The sequence below is a fragment of the Aythya marila genome (assembly GCF_965140915.1).
Source record: "Aythya marila genome assembly, chromosome: Z".
NCBI classification, from domain to species: Eukaryota; Metazoa; Chordata; class Aves; order Anseriformes; family Anatidae; genus Aythya; species Aythya marila.
This window is the reverse complement of record NC_139080.1, coordinates 321,609-344,623: the sequence shown is the minus strand read 5'-3', so window position 1 is coordinate 344,623 and position 23,015 is coordinate 321,609. Positions and strand designations below refer to the sequence as shown.

Genomic DNA, 23,015 nt, shown 5'->3' with positions numbered 1-23,015 from the left:
TACTGGCTATAAAAGCAGAAGAGAAACAAAGTTCCACAATAGGGGCCTTTCGAGGAGTCTTATAAAAAGGAGAGAGAGGGACTCTACTGGGTAGATAATGTTAGGATAAATGGGAATGGTCTTAAACTAATAGAGGATAGATTTAGATTAGACGTTAGGAAGAAATGGCAGGGGTGTTGGAACTGGGTGAACTTTAAGGCCCCTTCCAACCCAAGCCATTCTATGATTTTATGAATAGCGGATAAGAATAGATGGAAAACAGTGTCTTGGAATCCTTTGAATTCCTAAAGGATTCTTGTACCAGAAAAAACAATTTTTTTTTTATTTTTTTTTAACCTGAGCCCTGTAACCTGTTAGTGTGTTTACACACGCAGTCTTTTATGCATGTTTGTCCTATGGGTTCTGGTCTGATAATCAGGAATTTTTGTCCACTGCCTATCTGTTTGCTGCCAGTCTGAGAATAAAGATACTGGGTAAAGAAGAACCTAATGAGTTTCAGTGCTTTCCTGGCCACTAGAAAAAAGTCCTACCTTATACAGAAGCTCATAGCACTTGTATGCTTAAAGCCTGGACACGTAAGCAAACCTAGATTCTGTGGAAATGGAGTGAGGGGTTAACTGCACTACAAGTAAACAAGACAAGCACACTTACAGATGGAAAAGTTTCTTTCCTGTCATTGTTTCCTTTGTTTTTTGAAGGGAGCTTAATTAGTTTGCCTGAAAAGAAGATATGCATTTGTATTCAGCCTCAGCCACAAAACTTGACAGTGGGAGATGCTTTGGTATTAGAATGCAGAGCTGTTGGAAACCCAATTCCTCAATATCAGTGGTTCAGAAATGGATTTCCCTTGGCAAATGGGAGCAAAAATGTCTACATGGTAAGTTACTGCAGAGTGCTCTTGGGGGGTTAATATGTAATCACCTTTAGCTTATCATATAAAGCTTCCTTGAAGAAAATAACTTCTTCATAGCCTTGATAACCTTTTATGCAAATACAGTTTCTAAGTAGCTATCCTGTTTTGTTACTCAAATGCCAATATAGCTCTGAGGCTCCAGGGTGCAGAATTGTAATCCTGAAGGTGTTTCAGGTGGTGGTCATGGGGTGGACAGCTACAGTGTATTTTGAGTTAGAGAGGTTTATTTACATAACAAAGATGAAGTACCAGTAAAAGTGAAAGCTTGTATTTCTATCCCAGACTGCAAAGCTCTGTGATTTGTAAGAGCTGCTACATTTAATGCTTAAAGTATCTCAGGCCTGTTAGGTGGATTTGCAGTCTTTCTTCAATTCTTGAAAGCATTTCTAGAATGTATGCTGTTCAGCTTTCTGTAGAATGAGGGTATCAGAAAATTGCGGATTTGTTTAGGTTTTGCTTTTAATTTTTACTGTTTTATCTGGGGGCCTGGGGCCTGGCAGGATGACTATGATTGTGCTCACATAGGTAACTTGTGTGGACATGGAACATGGGGGAACATATTGGTGTCACGTGTTCAATGACCAGGAAGACCAAGACAGCAAGAAGATAGAAGTTGTTGTAGGTAAGGAGTTTTTCAGTTTGATAGAGGTCAGTTGATTTACCAATTTCTTCTCTATCACCAGAATTTGCTTTTCAGACTTCTAGTATTAAGCCAAGCACATAATCTTCTATATTTTTAGTGCATCCCTTTGTTAAAATAGTGTTGCTTGCTGACAGCAGAGGCAGTTTTACAGTTCTGTAAGTTATAAAGTGCTTTGGGTTTTTAAGGTAGCTAGCATAGAAATGCTACCACTTTTTGGCATTGCTAGTATGAATGTAGCTTGACAACAGATGGTGAGCTGTTTTCTTTATATTTTTGTTTCTGACAACAATTTAAACCTTGATTTCATTAACATCTTGTTAGTGATTTGAACTGTGTTACACTGAGCTCTTTAGCAATTGGGGCAGGTGAGATTGTAAGTGAAATAAATGGATATAACACTGTTTAGGGCATGTGCATGTATTTGCAGTAAACTAAAGAAGAGAAGATCTGTTTATATAGCTTCTATATTTATCTGGGACTACTATTGCATAATTCATATGAAAAGTTCTTTCCTATCCTAAGAACATTCTAGTACTGCTGAATTTTAGTAATAATTACTGTACAGTATCACAGTCAGTGCTGAAAGATTTATACTGCTGTAAAATGAGCCAGATTACAGAGAAGCTTGGAAGTGACTTTTTTCTTCCATTTTATGTGCTAACTCTCATAACTGAGAGCAATTGTCTTCCAATTTCCCCCCGCTTAAAACACAAGGAAGGAAATCTATGGCAGTGGAGTGCACAGAAGGTAAAGTAACTCTTTAGTTGTCAATCAATTTTTAAAGATTAATTATTGGGATGATTTATTACTAAGTGCATTGCTGAAAAGCATATGTGGGTTAAGAGCTTCAGTGTGCTTTAAAACACTGATGTGTGATGTAACATTTCTTCTGCATGTGCTTCTCTCTTTGCCTTGATAGCATGATCTAAAGCTTGGGGGGGTGGGGGAGGAGGGAAAGCAAGATTTCTTTTGCAATATTCATTTTTGTACTGTTTTTGTGCCCTGCACTTATAATTTCTTTTAAAACACAAAAGATGTTGAGAGATATAGATATATTAATTATATATATTAATAGCATATGTATTTTTGCATCTTGTTTAAACTATGAATTGGTGCATTTCTTCACAGAAGATCTAAGTGATCTTCAAAAAACAGGTAAGTGTTATGTTTTGAAAAGCTTTAATTTCACATCTTCATTTCATGTTACAATTCACTGAAGCCTAGCTCAGTTACAATATTTAGTTTACATTATTTGGATGTGTTTTATAACTGGGGATTTATTAGTGACAGGTAGGGGCAGTACCACTTTCTGGTCCCAATAAACAAACTTGTAGATAAGCAATGAACCATAGAGTTGCTTTTCAAAATCACACAAAGCTGCTCTTTTATACTGCATACATACTTATGTAAATACAGAAGAAATTGTGTTTTGTTTTCTTGTCCATGGCTTTGTTGGGCTGTAAGTTTTACTATGTTGCTGCTTTTTCAGATGATTACAGTGAGTGAAGTATAAGATGTCTGGCTGTCACCAATGATAGATGGATTTATGAAATAGACCAACTCAATGTTGGAGTGAGCTCATGTGACTTGAAGCCTGTTTGATATTTATTATAGAAACAAATTCTGAAATAATACCCTATCAGGGATTATCTCTGATAGGGTTCCTAAAATATCAAATCACAGAAGTCATAATTTCCTGGGTTAGACATCAAAGATATGTTTACTTCTGCTAAGGCTTAGTCACTGAAAGATAGTTCAGTAGTGTTGTTGTGACATGCTATCCAGAGTTAGGCTTTGCAGGGCATTGCCTTTACCATTCCTCTGTGAAGTACGAAATAAAAGATTTTGCACATATTCAATTGTCATCTCTGCTGCTATCTCCATCTTACATATCTGCATTTCATTTGGAGAATATGAACTCTCAGACATTACTGAAAATGCTGACATACAGTTTGTAAAATTTAAAATAATACCACAAGTTTCTAACATTTCTTAATAAATAGGACTAGCTATTCATATCCTACTGAGGTATGTTTGCTATAGGTCAAAGAAATCAGGTAAATAACAGCAACAAAAAAGCATTTTTATTTTCTTAAAACCAGTGAAGAAATTAAGTTATTAAAGCCTTCCTAGTAGACTGTTGCTTTATGGAACATGCACTTCATTTTCTGTTGCTGACAACTATGATTGTACTTAATGATGATCTGTTCTTGTAATTGATTTCTTGCAGACCTACAAGAACAATCAAATGACAGACCTTTTGGTAAGTAGTTTTGTGGTTGTAATGAACGCTTTTATTTCTTATCTAGGAGGTAATGTTGCTTCTGAATTTTGCTTCTTCTGTCATTGCTTATGAAATAACTTGTGAAATAGCTGCAGGGAGGAAGATGCCTGCATTTCTATAGCCCTTTATAATGTTTGGTTGCCCTTTAAGTAGTAAGCTGTGATGAAGGCACCAGATTTTTAGTGACTTGGTGGAGTGTCTATGACTTCTCGCCTGTTTCAGTTTACGGTTATAAATTCCTCTGGCTGTGACCTTAACAAGTGTGTTACACCATTATTTTGAATACTTCTGTGGTTGGAGATCATGGCATTAGGGTGAGGTGAGTAAAGGGATTGGTGTTGTCTGCTAAGAGAGTATGTTGTGCCTGCAAACTCAGCTTCAACTGTGCACAGTGCGTGGAGGCATTGATCCTGAGCTGCAGCTTGTTGAGGTAGATGGGTAAGGATAGGTGTTTTGAAGAACATTTGGTGGGTTTTTTTTAATCACATTCTTCACATTGCATCATAGATTTGACTGTGGTCAGGCGAGTTGACTTTGTCAGTGCCAAACCAGGTGGAAGGGTTGCCAGACTATGTCAAAATCTTACTTCTCTCAGGCTCATCAGCATGAGGGGGAGTGTAAGTGCAGTTCTGGCTCATCTTTTCTAAATTGTATAGCAAACTCACACTTTTAAAAGTATTTTTCAACATCAGTCTTCTACTGTCACTATACATCTTTCTCTGCCATTAAAATAGTCCATGCTGTTCAAGACCTTGAAGGTTTTTCAGCTGTAAGAATGTTAAAAGCAAGTTGGGAATCTTGCTAAAGGAATTGAAATGTTAGATGCTGAGGCTATGGACAAAGGCTGTCTCCTGGTTAGTGGGGTTACAGGCTCTGAAGCAGATTTGGGGCAGTCATATGATCCTATTTGCAACCAGAGCAGTAGGACAAAAATTCCTGTTGGAGAGGAGAAGTAACAAATAAACCAGAGGAGAAGTGCCTTACTTTGAATAAATGCCTTTCTGTACCTTGGTGTAAAATTTTTGGATAAAAATGAGACTACCTGTCTCTGAAGCACTTCTGTCAATGTAGATTATTTTTTCTTTTGTTTCATAGCTGCTCTGTTTCCTCGGGACAGAAATACTTCTGGCTGTGTTAAAATCAGCATGAATATATCTCAGGATATAAGAACGTTGTTAGACTTCCCTCCCAGTTTTGTAAATTCATCTTCTCTCAGTTTTTAACTACAGCAACAGAAGAAGAGGCCCGAAGAAAAGGGACCTTTTGTTTAGCAACCAAAGAAACCTTAACAAACAGAAAAAAATGACTTTTTACTTCTGACCTAAATAAAGTTTTCTGTTATTTAAGTAAAAGCTTCTACTTCAAACATACTATGTTTTAGCAAGATGTGAATGTAGGAATTGGAGATATGAAAGTGGTCTTTTGTGTGTGGTGGTTTTTTGTTTGCTTTGTTTTATTTTTAAGAAGCACAAGATTTTGTGAATCTGCAGGTTCCTTTCAGTTGTCATAATGCTGGCCTGAGGGGTGGGAGAGGTGGAATATAACCGGCCATACCTTTAGGAACTTGGCGTAAGAATTTCCATGTTTATTAAATTTCTTTCTGTATGGAGGAATTCAGTAATTGTGCTTTCAGGAAAAGTTAAATGACATATAGCCTTAGTGACTCACTTCTTGGTAAATTATCCAGTCTTAAATGCCTCACAGTTCAGATATGTTGACTGTCAGAACATGCTGAAATGTTTCTTTGTTCTTTGAATGAGAATTGAGTTAGCTGTATAGCTGATACAGAATGACTTGCAAGTATTGTGCCTGAAGTGAGGTTGGATACTATTCTTGCTTTGATATAAATTAAATTTAAGGTACTGAATCTAGGGAATACAACAAATGTGCTGCTGTTTTGTTTTCCCTTTGTCTTTGCAGCAACAGACAAAGTAGCTCTCTTAATTGGAAATATGAACTACTGGAATCACCCCCGACTCAAGGCTCCAATGGTGGATGTCTATGAATTGACCAACTTGCTAAGACAGATGGATTTCAAAGTTGTTTCTTTGCTGGATCTTACTGAGTCTGAGATGCGAAATGCTGTGGATGAATTTTTGCTTCTCCTCGACAGAGGAGTATATGGTAAGAACAAGTGGGATCCCTTCTGAAGTAGGTCAGTTTCGTGACGTGAAACACACAAACATCTTGTATCTACCTCTGCCAGTTCCCTGTATGTGACAATAAAACAAACTTCATTGCAAATAGTATGTATGTAGAGTGGGAAAAGTTAAACACACCCACCAGCATCCTTAGACTTTAGTTTAAAAACATTACTGTTACTTTATTATTGGAACAGATAAAATCTTTGCACTTTTTTCTTTAACCACACCTAAAACTGCAGTGTACTTTTGTGTTCGATACTATCAGTGTGTTTGTCTGCCAACAGCTGCTGCATCTGTGTAGTGTGTTTGACAATGTACTCTGCAGAAAATGCGCATTTCTGCTAATCTTACAAGCAAGAGCAAGTGTTGTGTCTTCTGTATTATTGTGTTACAGCTAAGAGCTCGTAACAGAGTAGTCAAAAATGTGTAACTGCAGTATGCAAGACTACGTGTAGTCTTGAACAGCAGTCTGTGCTGGTCTTAAGAGATCTTTTAAATACCTTCTTCTTAAACACCTTCTCTGTCCTCCTTCCCCCTTTCCTGTGCCTACAAGTTGCTGTTTTGGTTAAGGTTGACCAGCCCCTTGGTGTGTTCAGGCTCCTAGTTTGCATTTCTGCTGAGGAAGTGGGGAACAGCCAGAAGTACAGCATGCAGTATGTTCTGAGCTTGTTCATGGGACTGGGACCTTTCTGTTCATCCTCTGTCTTTCTACTGGCTGTCTACAGACTGCTCTTTACTTCTGGACTTCCATCCTTCTGGAGCTCTTTGGGAGGGGCTGCTGTGCTCTCTTAGTCCTTGCTCACCAGATCTTTAAAGAACAGAGGAAGAGGTGTGCTTTTCTCTGCCTTGACAGACAGTAAGCTGCACTCTGATACCAGGTGTGTTGGGAGTCGGGGGGGAAATCATGTTTTGTTCTCTTTCTGCCAAGTTTTCAGGTTAAGTAGAAATCCTTATTTTTTGGATTGCAGGTTTCTTTCAATTGTCATGATACTGGCCTGGCAAGCACAGAGTTTTTCATAAAGTCTTAAAGAGGGAGTGAAAAAGTTCTCCAAAGCTGTATTTCTACTCCAAACTCAGATACAGCTATTGTTTCACATCTTTGTGGACAGTCTGAATGCAGAGTGTTCTCTGTGCACATTATGTGGGAAACTTAATACGCAGTTACATTGCTTAACCAGGCAACAGCCCTCTAAATTGCACCATCACTTTAATAATTGTTCTGCAACATCTTACCAATACTGGTTTAAGTTACAGGAGTAAAAATTAAGCATACTGAAAGGTGTGTGTTTAACACATCTCTCTTTTTTTTTCCCCTATGTTCTTGTTAATTGGAGTCACATTTATTTATCAGATACCTGTAACATAATATTAATAAGAATTTTAAGCTGTCCTCTACATATTGCATAGCAGTTGCCTTCTTCTTGGATGAAGACTAACCAATCAAGTCTGATACATGTTGTGCTGGTATGCACTGATTCTTAGATGATTAGGCAAGACAAAGAATTTATGAATAAGCTTTGAGAGAGAAAGCACAACGTTGGAACCAGTGGCTGTGCTGGCTGGGACATGATGGAATTGATCCACTCAGCAAAAAACCTTGATGCCTTAGGTGGAAAAGGCCTAGAATGACACAACTTAAATTGGGGAAAAAAAAAAAAAATTGTTTTGGTGGGCTCTGAGGAGCGTGCTGCTGAATGCCCCCATCTTTGTCATTTTTTCTAAATGCTGTTTGCATAAATAACTGTAGAAATCCTTTAGAACAGAGATCAGAAAGCTCATCCAATTGTACTGTTTAAATTGCAGAATTTTTATAGTAATATCCAGTCAAGAAAACATTGTTCAATTATTTTTTGTAACACAAGGTCAAGTTATTTCTTAGTATGACTTTTTAAATGGTGTGTTACCTGATGCTCTGTGCAGAACTGGATGATCTGACATTTGGGCATTTACATCGGAGCCAAAACTCGTATGATATGGGAACTAATTATGGCAGTAAAGTTTAGTAGACTTTCTGGTAGCTGTTTTTGGTTTTGTACCCTGGGGGATAGATGGGCTCATGCATTTGAGTGAGCTTTTAGATTCTTGCACCTTCCATTTTTTTTTCTTCTGTAATTGTTGACAAGAATTTAGAAAATAAAGTACTGAAAGGCATTAACAAGTTTCTCACCAGCAACATATGAAAGCTCTTATAAGCCATGTTTTGGCAGTTATATTTTCCCAGCAAGTTGATATTTCTGAAAGAAAAGCAGAGTGTTCTTTCAGTAGTGTTTGACAATAACTATGTCGTGATCGCTTTGTTCTTTCTGGATAGTGTCTACTAATGTCTTAAAGCATATAAAAGATGCTGTCAGGGCACAAATAGATGATGATTTATTGCATTTTTAGTGGGCATAGCTCCAAACAGAAGCATAGCAGATACTCCTGATCAGTCCTTGTTACACATACTCGTGATGCCTAGTATGACATTGGGTAATTGCTGCTTACTGCCAGGAAACTGGCATTTCAGATATTGTTCCTTAAGAGCAAGACTAGTAAACAACATGATGATGATGGTCTCCTCTAATGTCTTAGTTCATGTTGTATTAAATGTAATGTGCAATTAGTATTCTATCCTACGAAGGAGAAAAGCATGAACCTATATATTTTAAAGACTAAAAATAGTTAGGCTTTTTTCTTTTAAAAAAAAAAAAAAAAAAAAAAAAGCTGCTGATATCACTTAGACGCTGACGTCTGTGAGGAACTTGAGCCTACTTAAAATTGTTGTGCCAAAGTGTCTAATGAGGCCCTCCAAACATGTTTGCTTACTCTGGGTATGCAGAGGTTTATTTCTGATCTTGAGCTCGACAGATTAACTGTTGAAGGTACTTAGGAAAAAAAACAACACGCTGCAGTTATCCACTCAAGGGAAAAATAAATAAATAAATAAAAAAGAAACATAGTTATTTCTGAAATATTCCTATTCATTGGGAAAAGGCTCTGATATATCAGGTTCCTGCCCTTTCCAATACTTTTTCTACTGTAAAAAGACAGCATGCACCTCTATATTCAGTTTGTTTCGGTAGGATGAAGGTCAAGGCACTTCTGCTTGCTTGACTTCGTGTTCCGAGTGCTCTGTAACAACAAAAAATCCTCCTGCACAAATGGTGTTGAGGACAGCTGTCTCAAAGCTGAGAATGGAAATGGCATGAATCTGTGGTGCGTTATCCAGGTATTTTGTAGCTCTGGATGCTTGTCTTTGCTCCCGAGCTTTTTTGCTGGCTGACGGGTGCTTATTTGCAGCTGCCATTCAGAGTGTGCTACAGGAGCCTTGCTGATCTGACATGAAGGAAACAGCCCTCAGGGTGCTTGCAGTCACATGGAGTAAAAACTTCAAGTTGGCATCAATTTTTTTCTCTCTCTGGTATTGTAAAGACAACATGGTATTCTTAGCGTAGGGCCCTGTGAGAATGGAGCTGTGACTGCTGCAGCGCAAACTCCACTGGCAGCAGGCAAAAAGCTGAGGAAAGCTGGAGGTCACCAGCTAGAACGGTGACTGGGTTGGTGCTGTATGGTGCAGGCGTCTTGGCCACTGCCGTGAGTGAGCCAGGTCCACGTGCCATCGATTGAGTTGGGCAGATCTGCTGCTGGGTTTCCATAGTCCTTTAGCAATTATTTCCTTGTTTCAGATGGACGGGTGCATGTGAATATTGTTACTTACCGTCTGCATTCAAAGGGATGGCAAGTCCTGTTGTCAGGAAGCCATCTCACAGCAGACTTTGATTTGCCCTCATTGAACGTAATCTGTGGGACATGTTGGAAAAAGGTAACTTTTAGCTGTGGGGAATGGTACTGTTGGGATTTATTGCTTTATGTATAATATATTCCACTAGTCCATATCCGCTGTTCCTTTCTAACTGATTTTTTAATTAAAGAAAGCAAGTTATTAACTTCATTGTTAGGAAGCAAAACAATCCAATGAGGAGGCAATGGGAACATAAGTAAATGTTCTGTTTTAACATAGCCCCAACTGATTAATTTGGGCTTGAAAAACAAATCGAAGTATTTCAAAGATGTTAGCTTTGTGTTTTTTCTGCTTTTTTTTTCTTGATTTAACATAGTAAACCTTGCAAAAACTGAAGATAAACTGATATGTTTTTAAATTTAAGACACTAGTTTCCTTCAGTCAGTCCAATTACTTACCTAACACATACTCAGATATATGATCTCAAATATATCCTCAATTTAGGTCCAGATCCAAACTCTGTGGAAAAGAAATATAGGAGTCCCTTTCACTTAAGGTGTGACACGAGATCACTGATGGTGGCACTTCATTTTTAACTTGTTTGAAACTAATGTTTTAATGACACATTTAAAATTCTGTGCCCTTTAGACATTTATAACAGTTTGAGTTAATTAAAAGGTCATTTTCCAAGATGCTGGCAGGTGAATAGCCATTAAGCTCTTGAAGTGAAGCCTTAAGTCCTGGAGTTTACCTTGTATGCACTTGCTTGCTGCTTATCTTGACTATGCAAGTTTCCCATAAAAAGAAATTGAGCACTGCTGATTGAATGGAGCGGTTAGCAAGGTCTTGGCATAGGTGCTAATGACTTGAGAGCTTACAAGTAAAAGAAAACGCAAGGCTTAGTTTGAAGGGATATAGTTGTATCTTGGTATTCCTTTACAGGACGGGCAGGGCTGTGCAAGAGAAGTATTTTCAGTTGCTGTAGCTATCGGTAATGAAAAGGGAGAGCATGTAGCATGTCTACCTACGCAAGCTGACTTGAATATTGATCTTTTAGTATGTTAAGGTGAGGCTTGTTTTTAGTAAATATTCAAGTTCTATTGTGATACAAATTTCAGAGCTGCTTTTAGTAAGAATAAAGGCATAACAAGACCATGTCTACAGTTAGCATAAATTGCCGTGTCTGTGCTGACTTTGATTTAATTGCAGTGCTATGTACTAATTGAATATCTGACCCATGGACTGCTTTGTATAGATAAATAAAAACTTCTCTTAAAAAATGAAACTTGTTGATAAACAAAAACAGCACTGGAAACAGGAAAATTTCATTGGACAATACAAGCTTCTGGCATGTTTTGGCAGAAGTCATTAATTCCAAGATAGCCTAATTTTACTGCAAACTGATGTGCTTTGTGTTAATGTTTCATGTTTTAATTCATATATGGATTAAATCTAATTTATAGATTGTAGTTCCCGTTTCAGAATTACAAAAAGCTTTTTTAATTACATGATTTATTTTCTTTATATAAAATTGTTGTGTGCTTTTTGAAGATTTTTAAATCTTTTAAATCTTGAAGATTTTTAAATCTTTAAATCTGTGCTTTTTGAAGACTTCTAAATCTTCAAAACTACTGTAGCCTTATGTATTGACACATGAAGATGATTGGAGGATAATTTGCTGTGTCTAGGAAATCATTTCTTTGTATAGCAGGAGTTATGGGTTCATGCAACTGTGAAGAGATATAAATGTCATCAAATAAAAATGAGTTGCTGGTAATTTGGTAATACAAATGTGCTCTGGAATCCTATCAAGTATAACCATGGAGTAATATTTTTTTTCCCTATAAAAATTAAAAAAAAAAAAAAAAGCTGTCATAGTGTAAAACATATATTTCTTTCTTTCTTTCTTGTTAAACTAATTTTAAGAATTGCCAATGATAATAGTAAGCTTAAAAAGAAAAGAGAATAGTTTTAAAGGTGGCAGTTTTTCCTCTACAAAAAAAAAGTCCAACCAAATTGTTCAGGGTTATCTTTTCTGTCTGTAAAATCTGCACTGACTCTTAGCTACACAAAGCTTTGTAGTTGCACATGTGGAGAAGCTGTTTTACAGTTGGCACGGTTCCTTGCTTATGTCTGAGAGTTATATATAGTAGATAACAGATTATTTCTGTTAGAGGTCATAACTCTACTTAAAACACTTCAAGAGTATTTAGCTATCTTTATTTGTGTGATTGATATAAATATCAAATCGATTCTGTTTCATGAGTTGAAAATTGTTGTTTTTTTTTTTTTTTTTAACTTCTCTGCACATTGTGAAATTGATGTTACTTTTTTTTTTTTTTTTTATCTCCTCCTCTTCCTTCCTGTTTTAACAAAGGCATAGTGATACCAAAAAACCTACTTGGAGTATCTTGAAGGATCTTAATCTCCCTCAGATGCGTAGTGCGCATGAAATTTTTTAACATGTTAAAATTGATGGGAATGTTGCAGTGTACTCTTGAGCTGTGTTTTCAGTTAAATCTGTTTGATCTCTCAGGTTTGTTGTACTATGCTGGCCATGGCTACGAAAACTATGGAAACAGTTTCATGGTTCCTATTGATGCTCCAAATCCCTACCGATCCGCGAACTGTCTGTGTGTACAAAACATCCTCAAATTAATGCAGGAAAAAGAGACGGGGCTCAACGTATTCCTGTTGGATATGTGTCGGAAAAGGTATAATTTAATCTAATAGTTCATGAATACTGAGAAGTGTTGTTAAATGTTTGAGGGGTGTTTCTGGTTTGTGATAGAGGGGGAGAGAGTATAATGATAGTAGTTTCAGGAACCAGCTGTGAAGTTCAGTTTATTCACTGCAGTAAGAGATTAAAATGCAGCTTACTTTTAAAACAAATGAATGAAATTGAACATTTGCTTTGGGAAAATAGCAAAGGATCTTGATGGAAAGCTGGACTTCAAGCTTAAGAGAAATCTTTAACCTGGGCTGAGTATACACTGTTCTCAAACGTTCCTGGTTCTGAAAATCTATGGCCTGCACCTGAGCTTTTTTAAAGTCAATAGAATTTATTCATAGGCTTATTTTGTCTTTGGCCTTGGATGGATATATGAAGCTGGGGACTAGACTTTCCATTTCCATGTGCAGATGCTTGCCTCTTGATTTGAATTACATCTTTTTCTTCCCTTTTTTTTGGTGGTGGTTTACAAATTATAAAGCATCAGTGTGACTAGATAAAAGTGAAATTAGGCATCTTGAAGAAGAAGAATGACCCTTCTCCCCTTGCATCGTTAACCATCTTTATCATTACAGGAAGGAAGGAGAATCCATATGATCAAAAGCATGTTAATTTGACAGAAGGGCTCAAGTGAAGTACTTATTTTAGAACTCTTAAGAGGCATGAATTTGGTGGACTGCTTTTATGCTGGGGATGTTGTATCTTTATTTAGAAATTAAAAATCAACTGGCTCATCATTTTTTTCTAAACAAAGTACTGTTTTCTTTACATGTTCAGAGAATACTATGTCCTATTAAACTTGCACCTGAAATTAGCTCTTCAGCCAGCACCTCTGAATTTGGTCTCTATGGAATGTTTCATAACGGAAAATTGCTAGTGCTTTAATGTTTGTGGAGCTTTTAAACCTCACTGCTAATGAAATGCCAGTGACCCAATTGAGCTTCACAGTCTGCTGTGCGATTAGCTACATAAGCCTCATGTTAACTGTGCAGACACCACCATCTTTTGAAAGACAGAATTAATATAGTTTATGTTATAACCTAAAGTGGCTAGTTATAAGACATTTTTGCAGAGATTTTAGCCAAATTAGCACTGTATTGCTTAATATATCATTCCCTCATATAGTTAACATGATGTTTGACTGACTTTGAATTCTCTCCATGGAGAGTGTTGATGGTGCTACTTTTGTCTAGAAGGAGTGACTAGAACTGTGGGAGAAAAATAATGTTTCTAAACTATGCTGGTTTGATATTTTGAACAACTATGGAGTTGGTTACTATTATTAGTTCTCAAAATATTCTTTTGTTTCCTCTTATTGCAGAAATGAATATGATGATACTATACTTATCTTAGATGCTCTGAAGGTTACAGCCAACATTGTTTTTGGATACGCCACGTAAGGAAACTTTTCTCCTGCTGTGCTGCAGATATTTTGAAGCCAGAAGATATCACTGAGATTGTGTAGCTAATCTTTTACAGAAAATACCAACTGTTGTGTTAAGGGACTGATAACTTGTATTGGTATCTGTATCCTCAGACTACCTTTTGGACTTCATTCTTTGAATGATTCCATGGTCTACTGATCATGGATATCCATATATATTTCTGGTATTTAATGTTCCTATTTAGGTGTAAGGGAATGCCAGTGAGAGAACTGCATTCAGCAGCAAATCAGAAACTGCTAGACAATATTTCTGATTATTTTTAATGGCTACTTGTAGGAATTCTCTAATTATCTGAATACTATTTATTAGAGATTTTAAAAGCACACAGAATGAAAAAGCAAATTTTACCCTCAAACCTATAATGTTTGTGCTGATGGGGAAGTGGGAGTTTTGTCTTGTGTGTTCCTAATGGTGCTTACCAGTCTGTCCACTTGTATAGGAAGTCACGTACTGTTGAGGGACTGATTAATTTTAACCTACCTACTGTACCCTCTGCAGTTATGTCTCCTCTGCAAATGCAAATTAAATTTATATTAAAAAATGTATACGTATATAGAAGACAAATTAATCATTTTTTAGAAGAGTGGCATATAGACTGTCCCTGCTTTTTTTGCTTCATGTAGGTGTAATACATAGTTACACCTGCAAATGAAACTACTTGAAGAGGTTACTTTGCAGATATCTGTATAACCTCTTGCTATTAGTTTTCAAATGATGTGAAATACCTATTGAACAGAAATAGTCAAGAGCTTTAGTGAAATCTTCCATGAGCATTTCAAGCCTCTCACATAAACAGCTAATATTGCCTCTGGTCTATGGCTTGGTTGTAAGTGAAATCTTCCCAGGATGAGTTGCTTGCAAATGAAGAGCAGGTTGACCATAAACCTGCTGTATAAGGGCTTCTTTCTCCCACTCCCAAATGTTATTCCTTTTGTCTTCATGTTGATCTTAGTCATGCAGCTGTTGCAGTGCGTTGTTTTTTGTTTTGTTTTGTTTTCCCCTTGTCACTGGTTATCTTGTAGGTGCCAAGGAGCAGAAGCTTTTGAGATTCAGCAGTCAGGGCTGGCCAATGGAATTTTCATGAAGTTCTTGAAGGAGCGTCTGTTAGAAGACAAAAAGATTACTGTACTGCTTGATGAGGTTGCAGAAGGTGAATTGCAGCTTACTACACTAGTCAATTCTTACTAAAAACTTATTTGCTTAACTGTCACTCTTCTCATGGCAAATGTTACACTACTTGAGCTCTGCCTGCATCCGTTTTCCCTGTGCTTCCCCAGATGTTGTGTCTCTTACTGCTTAGTCTGTGCTTTCAGGTTAATGTCCCATGCTGTAGATATCCTGATGTGTGACATTATCTCATGCTTGAGCTCAGAGTGCAAAGACTGATTTCACGGAGGAGAGCATGATGGCAGCTTCTGTTGGGATTTGCAGTGGAAGTCTTCTCCCAACAAGTAAACAGGAGGGTGAGGAGGGAGGTAATATAGAAGGCAGATAAGTCCTGTGTTAAGAAATAGAACTGGCAACCTCTAAAAGATCTGAGGACTGCACTAAACAAAATACAAACGCAGTACATAGTGTTCCCACTGCTTGAGAGTTCCAGCTGCTCAAAAGAAGTGTGTCTGCACTGGTTGTTTCAGTCAGCTAGTGTGTGCGCATTTGGTAGCGTGAGGAAAAATCGCATCAGGCAGTGAGACAACTGCTGTGAGTATTACCAGATGCTGGGTATTAGTGAGTACAGTGGTACACTGGTGATACTCACATTAAAAGTGCTGTATGTAAATGATGAACAGTGTTTGCACAGCATCAAGGCCTTCTCTATTCCTGACTCTGCTCCGCAGTGAATAGGTTCAGGGGTGCGCAAGAGGTGGGGAGGGGACACAACTGGGCAGATGACCTGAGCTAACGAAAGAGATATTCCATACCATATGCAGTAACGCTTAGCAATAAGAGAGAGGAAGAGGTTTAGGAAAGTTAGCTATCTTTTGCTTGGCAACTGGCTGGGCGTTGGTCTACACAGGGGTGGTGGTGAGTGCCTTTGTATCGCTTTTTTTTTTTTTTCGTCTTTCCACTTCTCCTTCCATTATCAAACATGTTTTATTTTTTATCTCAAGCTTTCTTGCTTTTATGCTTCTTTTCCTTCTCCCTTGTCCCACTGGAAGTGGGTGAGGGAGGGAGTAAGCAAGCAGTTGTGTGGTGCTTGGCCATCTACCAGGGTTAATCCACAACATCTTATGAATAAATAACTGAAAGGAATACTTCTGAAACTACAAGTTGGTATCAAAGTGTTCATACTGTCATAACCATAGCAGCTATGCCACTGCTACATTGTATAGTCAATTTATTTAGAATTTCAGCAGCAATGATCTTGAGAGAAACTATGCATCTTGTTTTTAGATATGGGCAAGTGTCACCTTACCAAAGGCAAACAAGCTTTGGAGATCCGCAGCAGTTTGTCTGAGAAAAGGGCATTAACTGATCCCATTCAACAAACCATATCTTCTGCAGAGTGTATGGCACGGAACCTACAGTGGGCTAAAGCTCATGGTATGGTATGATCTACCTTTAGGTGATACTACTTGAATGGTGGGAATGTCATATTAGGATGTTACATCACTAGAACTAAAATAGTTCCCTTGAAAATAAGAGGATGTACATTCTTTATAATCTCTAGTCCATAAGCCATAATTCTGAATAGAAATTGAAGAAATTCAAGTTCATATCTTGATTTTCATTAGTGTGTTCAGATGTTAGAATTTTTTGTGTTGTGAACCTGAAGTTTTTCGTGCTGTCACATTCAAAGTTTATTATAAAGCTATCTCTGTGTCTCCTGAATATACAATACTGTATTAACCTTACTGATTTGATTACAGATACATAAACATATTCTTGGGTCAGTATTCTATGTATGTAGCATTAGATGTTGCCTTGCTAGTTGCATGGTGATTGGAAAGAAACCTTGGAATTGAAAGATTGGAAAGAAGTTGAAAAGTCAGCTCTATGGCAATGTTAGTCAGTTACCTTCTGATACTGCATCTAGCAAACAATATTGCTGCCAGGTTAGCTTCTAAGAGTTGATTCTGCGTGACTGTGTAAGCAATAGGTAGAGGGAGTACACAAGGAAAGGTCTGTATCTTCTAAAGTTTTTTAATATTCCCAAAGAGTAATAATAGAAAATACATACTTCTATTTAGAATGTAATGATGTGTTATTTACTTGCAGAGCTTCCAGAAAGTATGTATCTCGAATTCAAATGTGGTGTTCAGATTCAGTTGGGGTTTGCAGCCGAGTTTTCCAATGTCATGATAATCTACACGCGAATAGTAAAGAAGCCACCTGAAATAGTAGTTTGCAGAGCCTACGTTACAGACTTCGCACTTGTAAGTGCTTTCTGTAGGTGTCTTGGTGTGATCTCCCTCCACTGAAGTTGAAAACTGTCAGGTCTGTCCATGTCAAACTGCACCTTTTGTAATAAAGTGAATCTAAAATACTGAAACCAGGTGCTTACATGACTGTCTCTGTACATATACAGCAACATATTTTTATATGTGGTCATCTTTTTCAAAGTCACCTTTTTATTGTCATTATAACATTAGGTAGTTACATTTAATTGAGTGAGTTAAATGTCAATAGCTTCTTTTTGGGCCTACGGCACGTCTACCTTGCAGTACAAGGTTTCTTAGAATTTAGTGTTTTCTTTACAGCTGGGTGATCTTTCTGGTTCCATTGATGTTACTCAGCTCAGTGCAGTAAGGTGAAGGGTAAGAGTAAAACTGGAAGTTCCTTAGGTGCAGGAAACCTTTTCTGGTGTTTAATAAACAGGACACTTTTGATGCTTGGTGAAGAAAGCATTTCAGTTAATGTGCATAATAAAGATGTGTCTCTGTAGCCCACAGAATTGCTGTTATGGTACTGTACTTCAGCTGATTTCAAAGGAATAGTCAGCAGAAGAGGGTAACCTAAATAAATAACCTCTTCTGCCTGTGACTAATAGTGGTTTCAGCAGCTTCTGCAAGTAATCCAAGATGGGTGTTCTTTCCTTTTAAGAAGAAGCAAATGTTGACTTCATAAAAAAAATAAATGTTCCTAACTGTTTTATGATCTACAAGTTCTGTACCTTCAGATGAGTTATCATTTCTTTCTTGCAATAGGACCTGGATGTGGATCCTAAAGAGGCCAATAAAGGAACTCCTGAGGAAACTGGAAGCTATTTAGTATCAAAGGACCTTCCCAAACACTGCCTCTACACCAGGCTAAGTTCACTCCAAAAACTAAGGGTTAATATAAATTGTTCCTCGCAAGTTTGTTCAGATAGCATAGATTAATCATGTCGCTTTGCAGTTCTGTTGAGTTGGCTGTGTATTGTTTGCATGGTAGGTAACAGGTTCTGGAGACATACGCAACATACCAGATTTAAATCCTAGCTACTTAGAAGGGAGAATGACTAATAGCAACACTTAGTGACTATAACTAGTTCCTCCGCTGTAAAATAAAAGCCAGAGAATCAATGCATGTGCAATCCCAATGCCATTGTGCAAGGCACTTTGTATTTTCTAGGATTGTACTGAACTTTGACAGGATGATTATTTTTATGATCATCATCTTGTGCACATTGTGGAAATCTTCCTGTACCTTGTAGTACAGTAAGAGTGTGACCTGAAACATAGCTGCATCTTACAGTTATTAGAAGGAGATAAAAATGTTACATATTTCTATTCCAAGTTGTGTACTTGGATGAGGCTTTTGAAAGGTTCTCACTTCAGCATACTGTGGCGCTGTTAAGTTTATCTTTTGTATCTTTTTGTTATGAACATCTTATCTGGACATGGCTAGGTATCTTTTCTTAAATGCTTCTGGCAGGTGTTGTGATAAAAATGCTTCTAGAAATAAAGACTGTCAGGTGGGCAAGTATTAAGCAGATCAGGAGGTCTTCAGTAAAGTTCTGAGGTGTCCTTTGCCAGTAAAGGGGACAAAGTTTAATTTTACTCTGTTCTCTAAAATGTTCGGAGGAGTGGGCAACAGGGGAGGTTTTTTGTTGTCGTGTTGCCCTGCAGCAACAGAAAATAAAACTTTCTGGCCTGCAGCATATCTTGGGCATCCAGACTGCAACATAATTGAGAAATCCTGTCTGCCTGTCATGTACAGGGACATCTGATCTGGTTTACCTACATTTTAAGCAGTAGAGGGAAACTGAACCTTGAATTAGCATGAAATATGAGTTTGCAGAAAAAGCTTTATGATGAGTAGATTGCTTTTTGCAATCCCACAGAGTTCTTAAGAATATTAACACATCAGTCGAGAACCTCCACCTTTCAAGCAGCATGCATGTAACTAATGTGGTTAAGACTTGACTAATATGCGGTTTTAGCTCCTAAAATAGATCGGTGGTCTCCTCCATTAGTAGATTGTGCTTCTTGAAATTTTTCCTATTTGGCTTATTTAGAGAAGTATAACCTTCCCCCCCCCCCATTCTGTTTTGTAGGAACACTTGATCTTCACGGTTTGTTTGCACTATGAATATCCAGGAATAGAAGATACAATGGATGAAAGAAAGGAAGTTAATGTTGGGAAGCCCCTTATTGCTAAATTAGGCCTCCATCATGGATTCAAAAATAACTGCCTCCAGACCTGTTGTGTGACTAATAATCCTTTTCACAATCAAGTAGAATCAAGTCCAGTGGCAACTAACTACTACTTCCCTGGTCACTGCCAACCAAATTCCTGCCCAGGCGTTTACCATGGAAACCGTACTTGCTCAGACAGCGTTAGACAACCAGAGGCATGTTCTTGCAATGGGACTTCAAGAATATTAGCTTCAAGACATGAAGTACAGAATTACCAATCCCCTGCACAAAAAAGTAATGTGCCAGTAGAGACTACAGATGATACCGTTGAACTGGAATTCCTCCTTTCTGACAGCCTTAGGTTCTCTAAGCAGCAGTAGCTGTGATGTCTTCAGAACAGACCAGATATCATCTTCGGATAGGAGACTTTCCACAGTGCCTATCCATCTTCTGGATTTTGGGGACTTTGAGTCAAAGGGACCGGAGAGTCTAGAGGTGGTATTGGGAATGAGGATATGATGTGTGTTGGTTCATACTGCTCTCAGGGAAAACTTCTCAGATCTAAGGAGACAAAACTGGACTGATAGATTTAGGAATGAAAAGGCATGATTTTTTTTTTTTTTGTCCTACCATTAGAAGCTTGATACATGCAAAAACACAAACTCAAGTTTCATATTCCATGATATGGCTGTCAGGCAACTAATGAACACAGGCAACCATACATCTCTGGCAGGAAACTTACTGTTTCAGATGCAGAATATGTATAATCCTGGTTATCATGTCAGAGTTTCTCTTGATAGTAGAGCCTTGGAACTTCCCAGCTGCTTCTCCTCCAGTACCTTCTGGAGTTACAAGATTTACTGTAAACATATGCTTCATAAATACTCTGTTTTTTAGAGAGGAGCTGCTCATCCTATACAAAAAAAAAAAACAACAACCCATGCCTAGCTGTTAGTGGGAAAAATGTTGACAGACTTAAGTAGGAAAATGAATTTCCATGTTCTCTATCATTTAATGTGATTTTTTAAAATCCATTAGCCCCCCCCCCAAATGATAAATAATATTTTTCTCTCTTCCACCTTTCAGTTGTCTAGGATCCAGGGATTTCTTTTTATATACTGCATTAGAGTGAAGTTTTATGTGTTAGTATGTTGTAACAACCTGCTGTTGAGTATATAAGGTGACACATGAAGTAAATGAACTGAACGAAGGGGGAGCTTTTACAGAAGTGAAGATGTGGTGTTTTAATATGCAGTGTTAAGAATGTCTCCTTGAAGACTCCAGTTTCTTTTCTTCCTCATGTATATATTAAGATCAATCATTGACGTTCCTGTCCTTTGGATCTAGCTAATAATCAGCATTTACTGCATTTTGCATGTACGCTTCTGCCAGTGTTTGGCAGAAACTGACAGATGCTGAACTGTGCAAGGAAAGCAAAAGGTGAGGATGAGAAGAGGAACTGAGCTAATAAACTAACATCGCTTTGAGAGAGAGAATACTAGCTTACAAATAATCAGAGGAAACAAAATCAGATTCTTACTGTGGTGGATTGTTCTCAAGATAATGTTTGTCTCATATCACACACAAGATTTATACTGAGCTAGTTGCTGGAAAGGTGGTCTTTTTCTGTTCTGGAACACTAAATGGAAATGTCAGGGAGAAAAGTACCTGTTTGTTGCAAACAAAGGATTGTATAGGTAGTCCTGCAATAAAATATACTGAAGGCTGAAAGGGAACGGGCAAGATGAGTGAAAATTTTGAGGTTCTTCAGGCTGAAGTAGCGGGATGGTGTTTCTGGATATCAGCCAGTGTTTTTCTTGTGGTGATTTTAAAAGAACAAACAACCAAAGAACTACTCAAATGTTGTCTGGGCCAAATGAATTCATGTTCTTTCAAATAAAAAGGTTAAAGGAAAAGTCTAACCAATAACTGTGAAAGCCCAAGATAACAACTCCAGCATACACAAACATAAAACGTGTAAAGCTACTTCGAGTGCAGCCTGCAGAAGGTGAGAGCCAATGCCTTCAAGTCAGGGCCCGAGATCTTGCCTGTTTCCCTGCAGCCTCTATGTGTGTGCATTTGCTTTGGAGCGTAAAGGTGGAGTTAATCTCTCCGTGGGCTAGATGCCAAAAGCAAGCTAGGCTTCCAGGGCCTTTAGCTTTTAAAACCCGTAATTTTCCTATGCAATGCAGAGGTATAGGCACCTTCAGAAGGCAGGTGATCCTGTACTAAGAGGCAAACGAGCTCCTTCCATATGGTGCTTTACTACTTCGTTGACCAAAGGGAACAGATGGAACTCGTCTGGACTAGCTGTTATCTTTTTAGATAACACAGATTCTTTTGGTCTGTGTCCAGGAAAGGACAGTTTTGCTTACTGAACTGTTTTGCTTGTTCAGGTTGAATAGTTTGATCAAAAAGACACTCTTTTTCTAATGTTTTGTTTTAGAATACCTAGAAATATGTTACCTGCCTATGTGTATTTGGGGAAGATTGTGAGAAAATTGATGTTTTTATAAGTTTTTTGTTGTTGTTTTTTAAAAGGTTTTGACATGGTTTTTTGTGTTTGTTTTTTTTTTTTTTTAGGTTTTTAAAAGACTTGGTACTTTGAAATCATGAAAATATGAGGGTGTGAGGTTACAGAGAGAAAACCTCTGTTAAAGAGAGTTTTCAGATACAGGCAGTAATCTCTCCTGCCTTGATAACACTGATAAGCAGCATTGCTTTAATTAGGACCCTCATCATGAAGTAATACTTTACTTTAGAAAAATTAAGTAGGTAGCAAAAAAAGTTGAAAATTTTGTTCTATTGATGTGATGGACAAACCAGCTTAAATCCAAAGTTGAGAACAGCACCTTCTGCTGCAATCCTCTGGCGTGTTGGCTGGATGCTCAGGGAGGGCTCTGCTTGGGCTATTAACGGCCTTGTTAACTAGATCTGCTGATCTTCAAATTAATTTGCACTGAAAAGTGGATATATGTATGTGGAAATTAATGTAGTTATTTCCAAAATGACAGCCATGCTTGAGGTAATCTGCAAATGAGCTTGAGTTTCTGATATCTCTTTTGGAGGGTATTAAATAGTGACCTATTTACTGAGGATTGAGATGTACCTGTGTGTTAATTATCCTGTGTAATTGACTTATAAATTGAAAGTATAGCTTGAGAAATGTTCTGGTACTGTAATATTTAGTCAATGTGTTGTCACAATTTTCTAATTACTATGAGAACTTATTTTATTTCTTATTCTTGAAATAAACTGTTGTCCACAAGATGTATCTGTGCATATGTAGATGCTGTATTGTCCTACTTCTTCCAATTTAAAAACAACAAAAAAATAAGTCAACAAAACCCCATTAAAAATGCATTTTGTAGAAAAAGTTTCTGTTTCTTAACGAGAAGGGCAAATCTGATTTGTGAGCTTCAATTCAGGTTGAGCACACCTGCACCCTGTTCCTGTACAGGTTTCTCAAACTATGCACTTAGTAGTAGAGGATTTTATTTTTTATTTTTTTTTTTGCACTTTTCTATGCTTTCTAGCTTCTTCTATCTCAACCTGCCTGCTGGTTAAGCCAAG

The 23,015-nt window shown here is 37.6% G+C and overlaps 1 protein-coding gene across 1 annotated transcript in view; it reads left to right on the top strand.

The window, feature by feature from the left end:
* LOC309889615 (mucosa-associated lymphoid tissue lymphoma translocation protein 1-like) overlaps nucleotides 1-22,730 on the top strand; it is a 28,453-nt gene extending 5,723 nt beyond the window's left edge. Inside the window, exons 5-17 of the mRNA XM_082782498.1 lie at nucleotides 699-877; nucleotides 1,439-1,535; nucleotides 2,271-2,303; nucleotides 2,685-2,711; nucleotides 3,787-3,819; nucleotides 5,761-5,964; nucleotides 12,242-12,419; nucleotides 13,758-13,832; nucleotides 14,904-15,031; nucleotides 16,276-16,425; nucleotides 17,101-17,258; nucleotides 18,030-18,155; nucleotides 19,361-22,730. Of these exons, the coding sequence (XP_082638624.1) occupies nucleotides 699-877; nucleotides 1,439-1,535; nucleotides 2,271-2,303; nucleotides 2,685-2,711; nucleotides 3,787-3,819; nucleotides 5,761-5,964; nucleotides 12,242-12,419; nucleotides 13,758-13,832; nucleotides 14,904-15,031; nucleotides 16,276-16,425; nucleotides 17,101-17,258; nucleotides 18,030-18,155; nucleotides 19,361-19,822 (1,850 nt within the window). The 3' untranslated portion in view covers nucleotides 19,823-22,730. The remainder of the gene's footprint in view (nucleotides 1-698; nucleotides 878-1,438; nucleotides 1,536-2,270; nucleotides 2,304-2,684; nucleotides 2,712-3,786; nucleotides 3,820-5,760; nucleotides 5,965-12,241; nucleotides 12,420-13,757; nucleotides 13,833-14,903; nucleotides 15,032-16,275; nucleotides 16,426-17,100; nucleotides 17,259-18,029; nucleotides 18,156-19,360) is intronic.
* The last annotated feature ends 285 nt before the right edge of the window (nucleotides 22,731-23,015 follow it).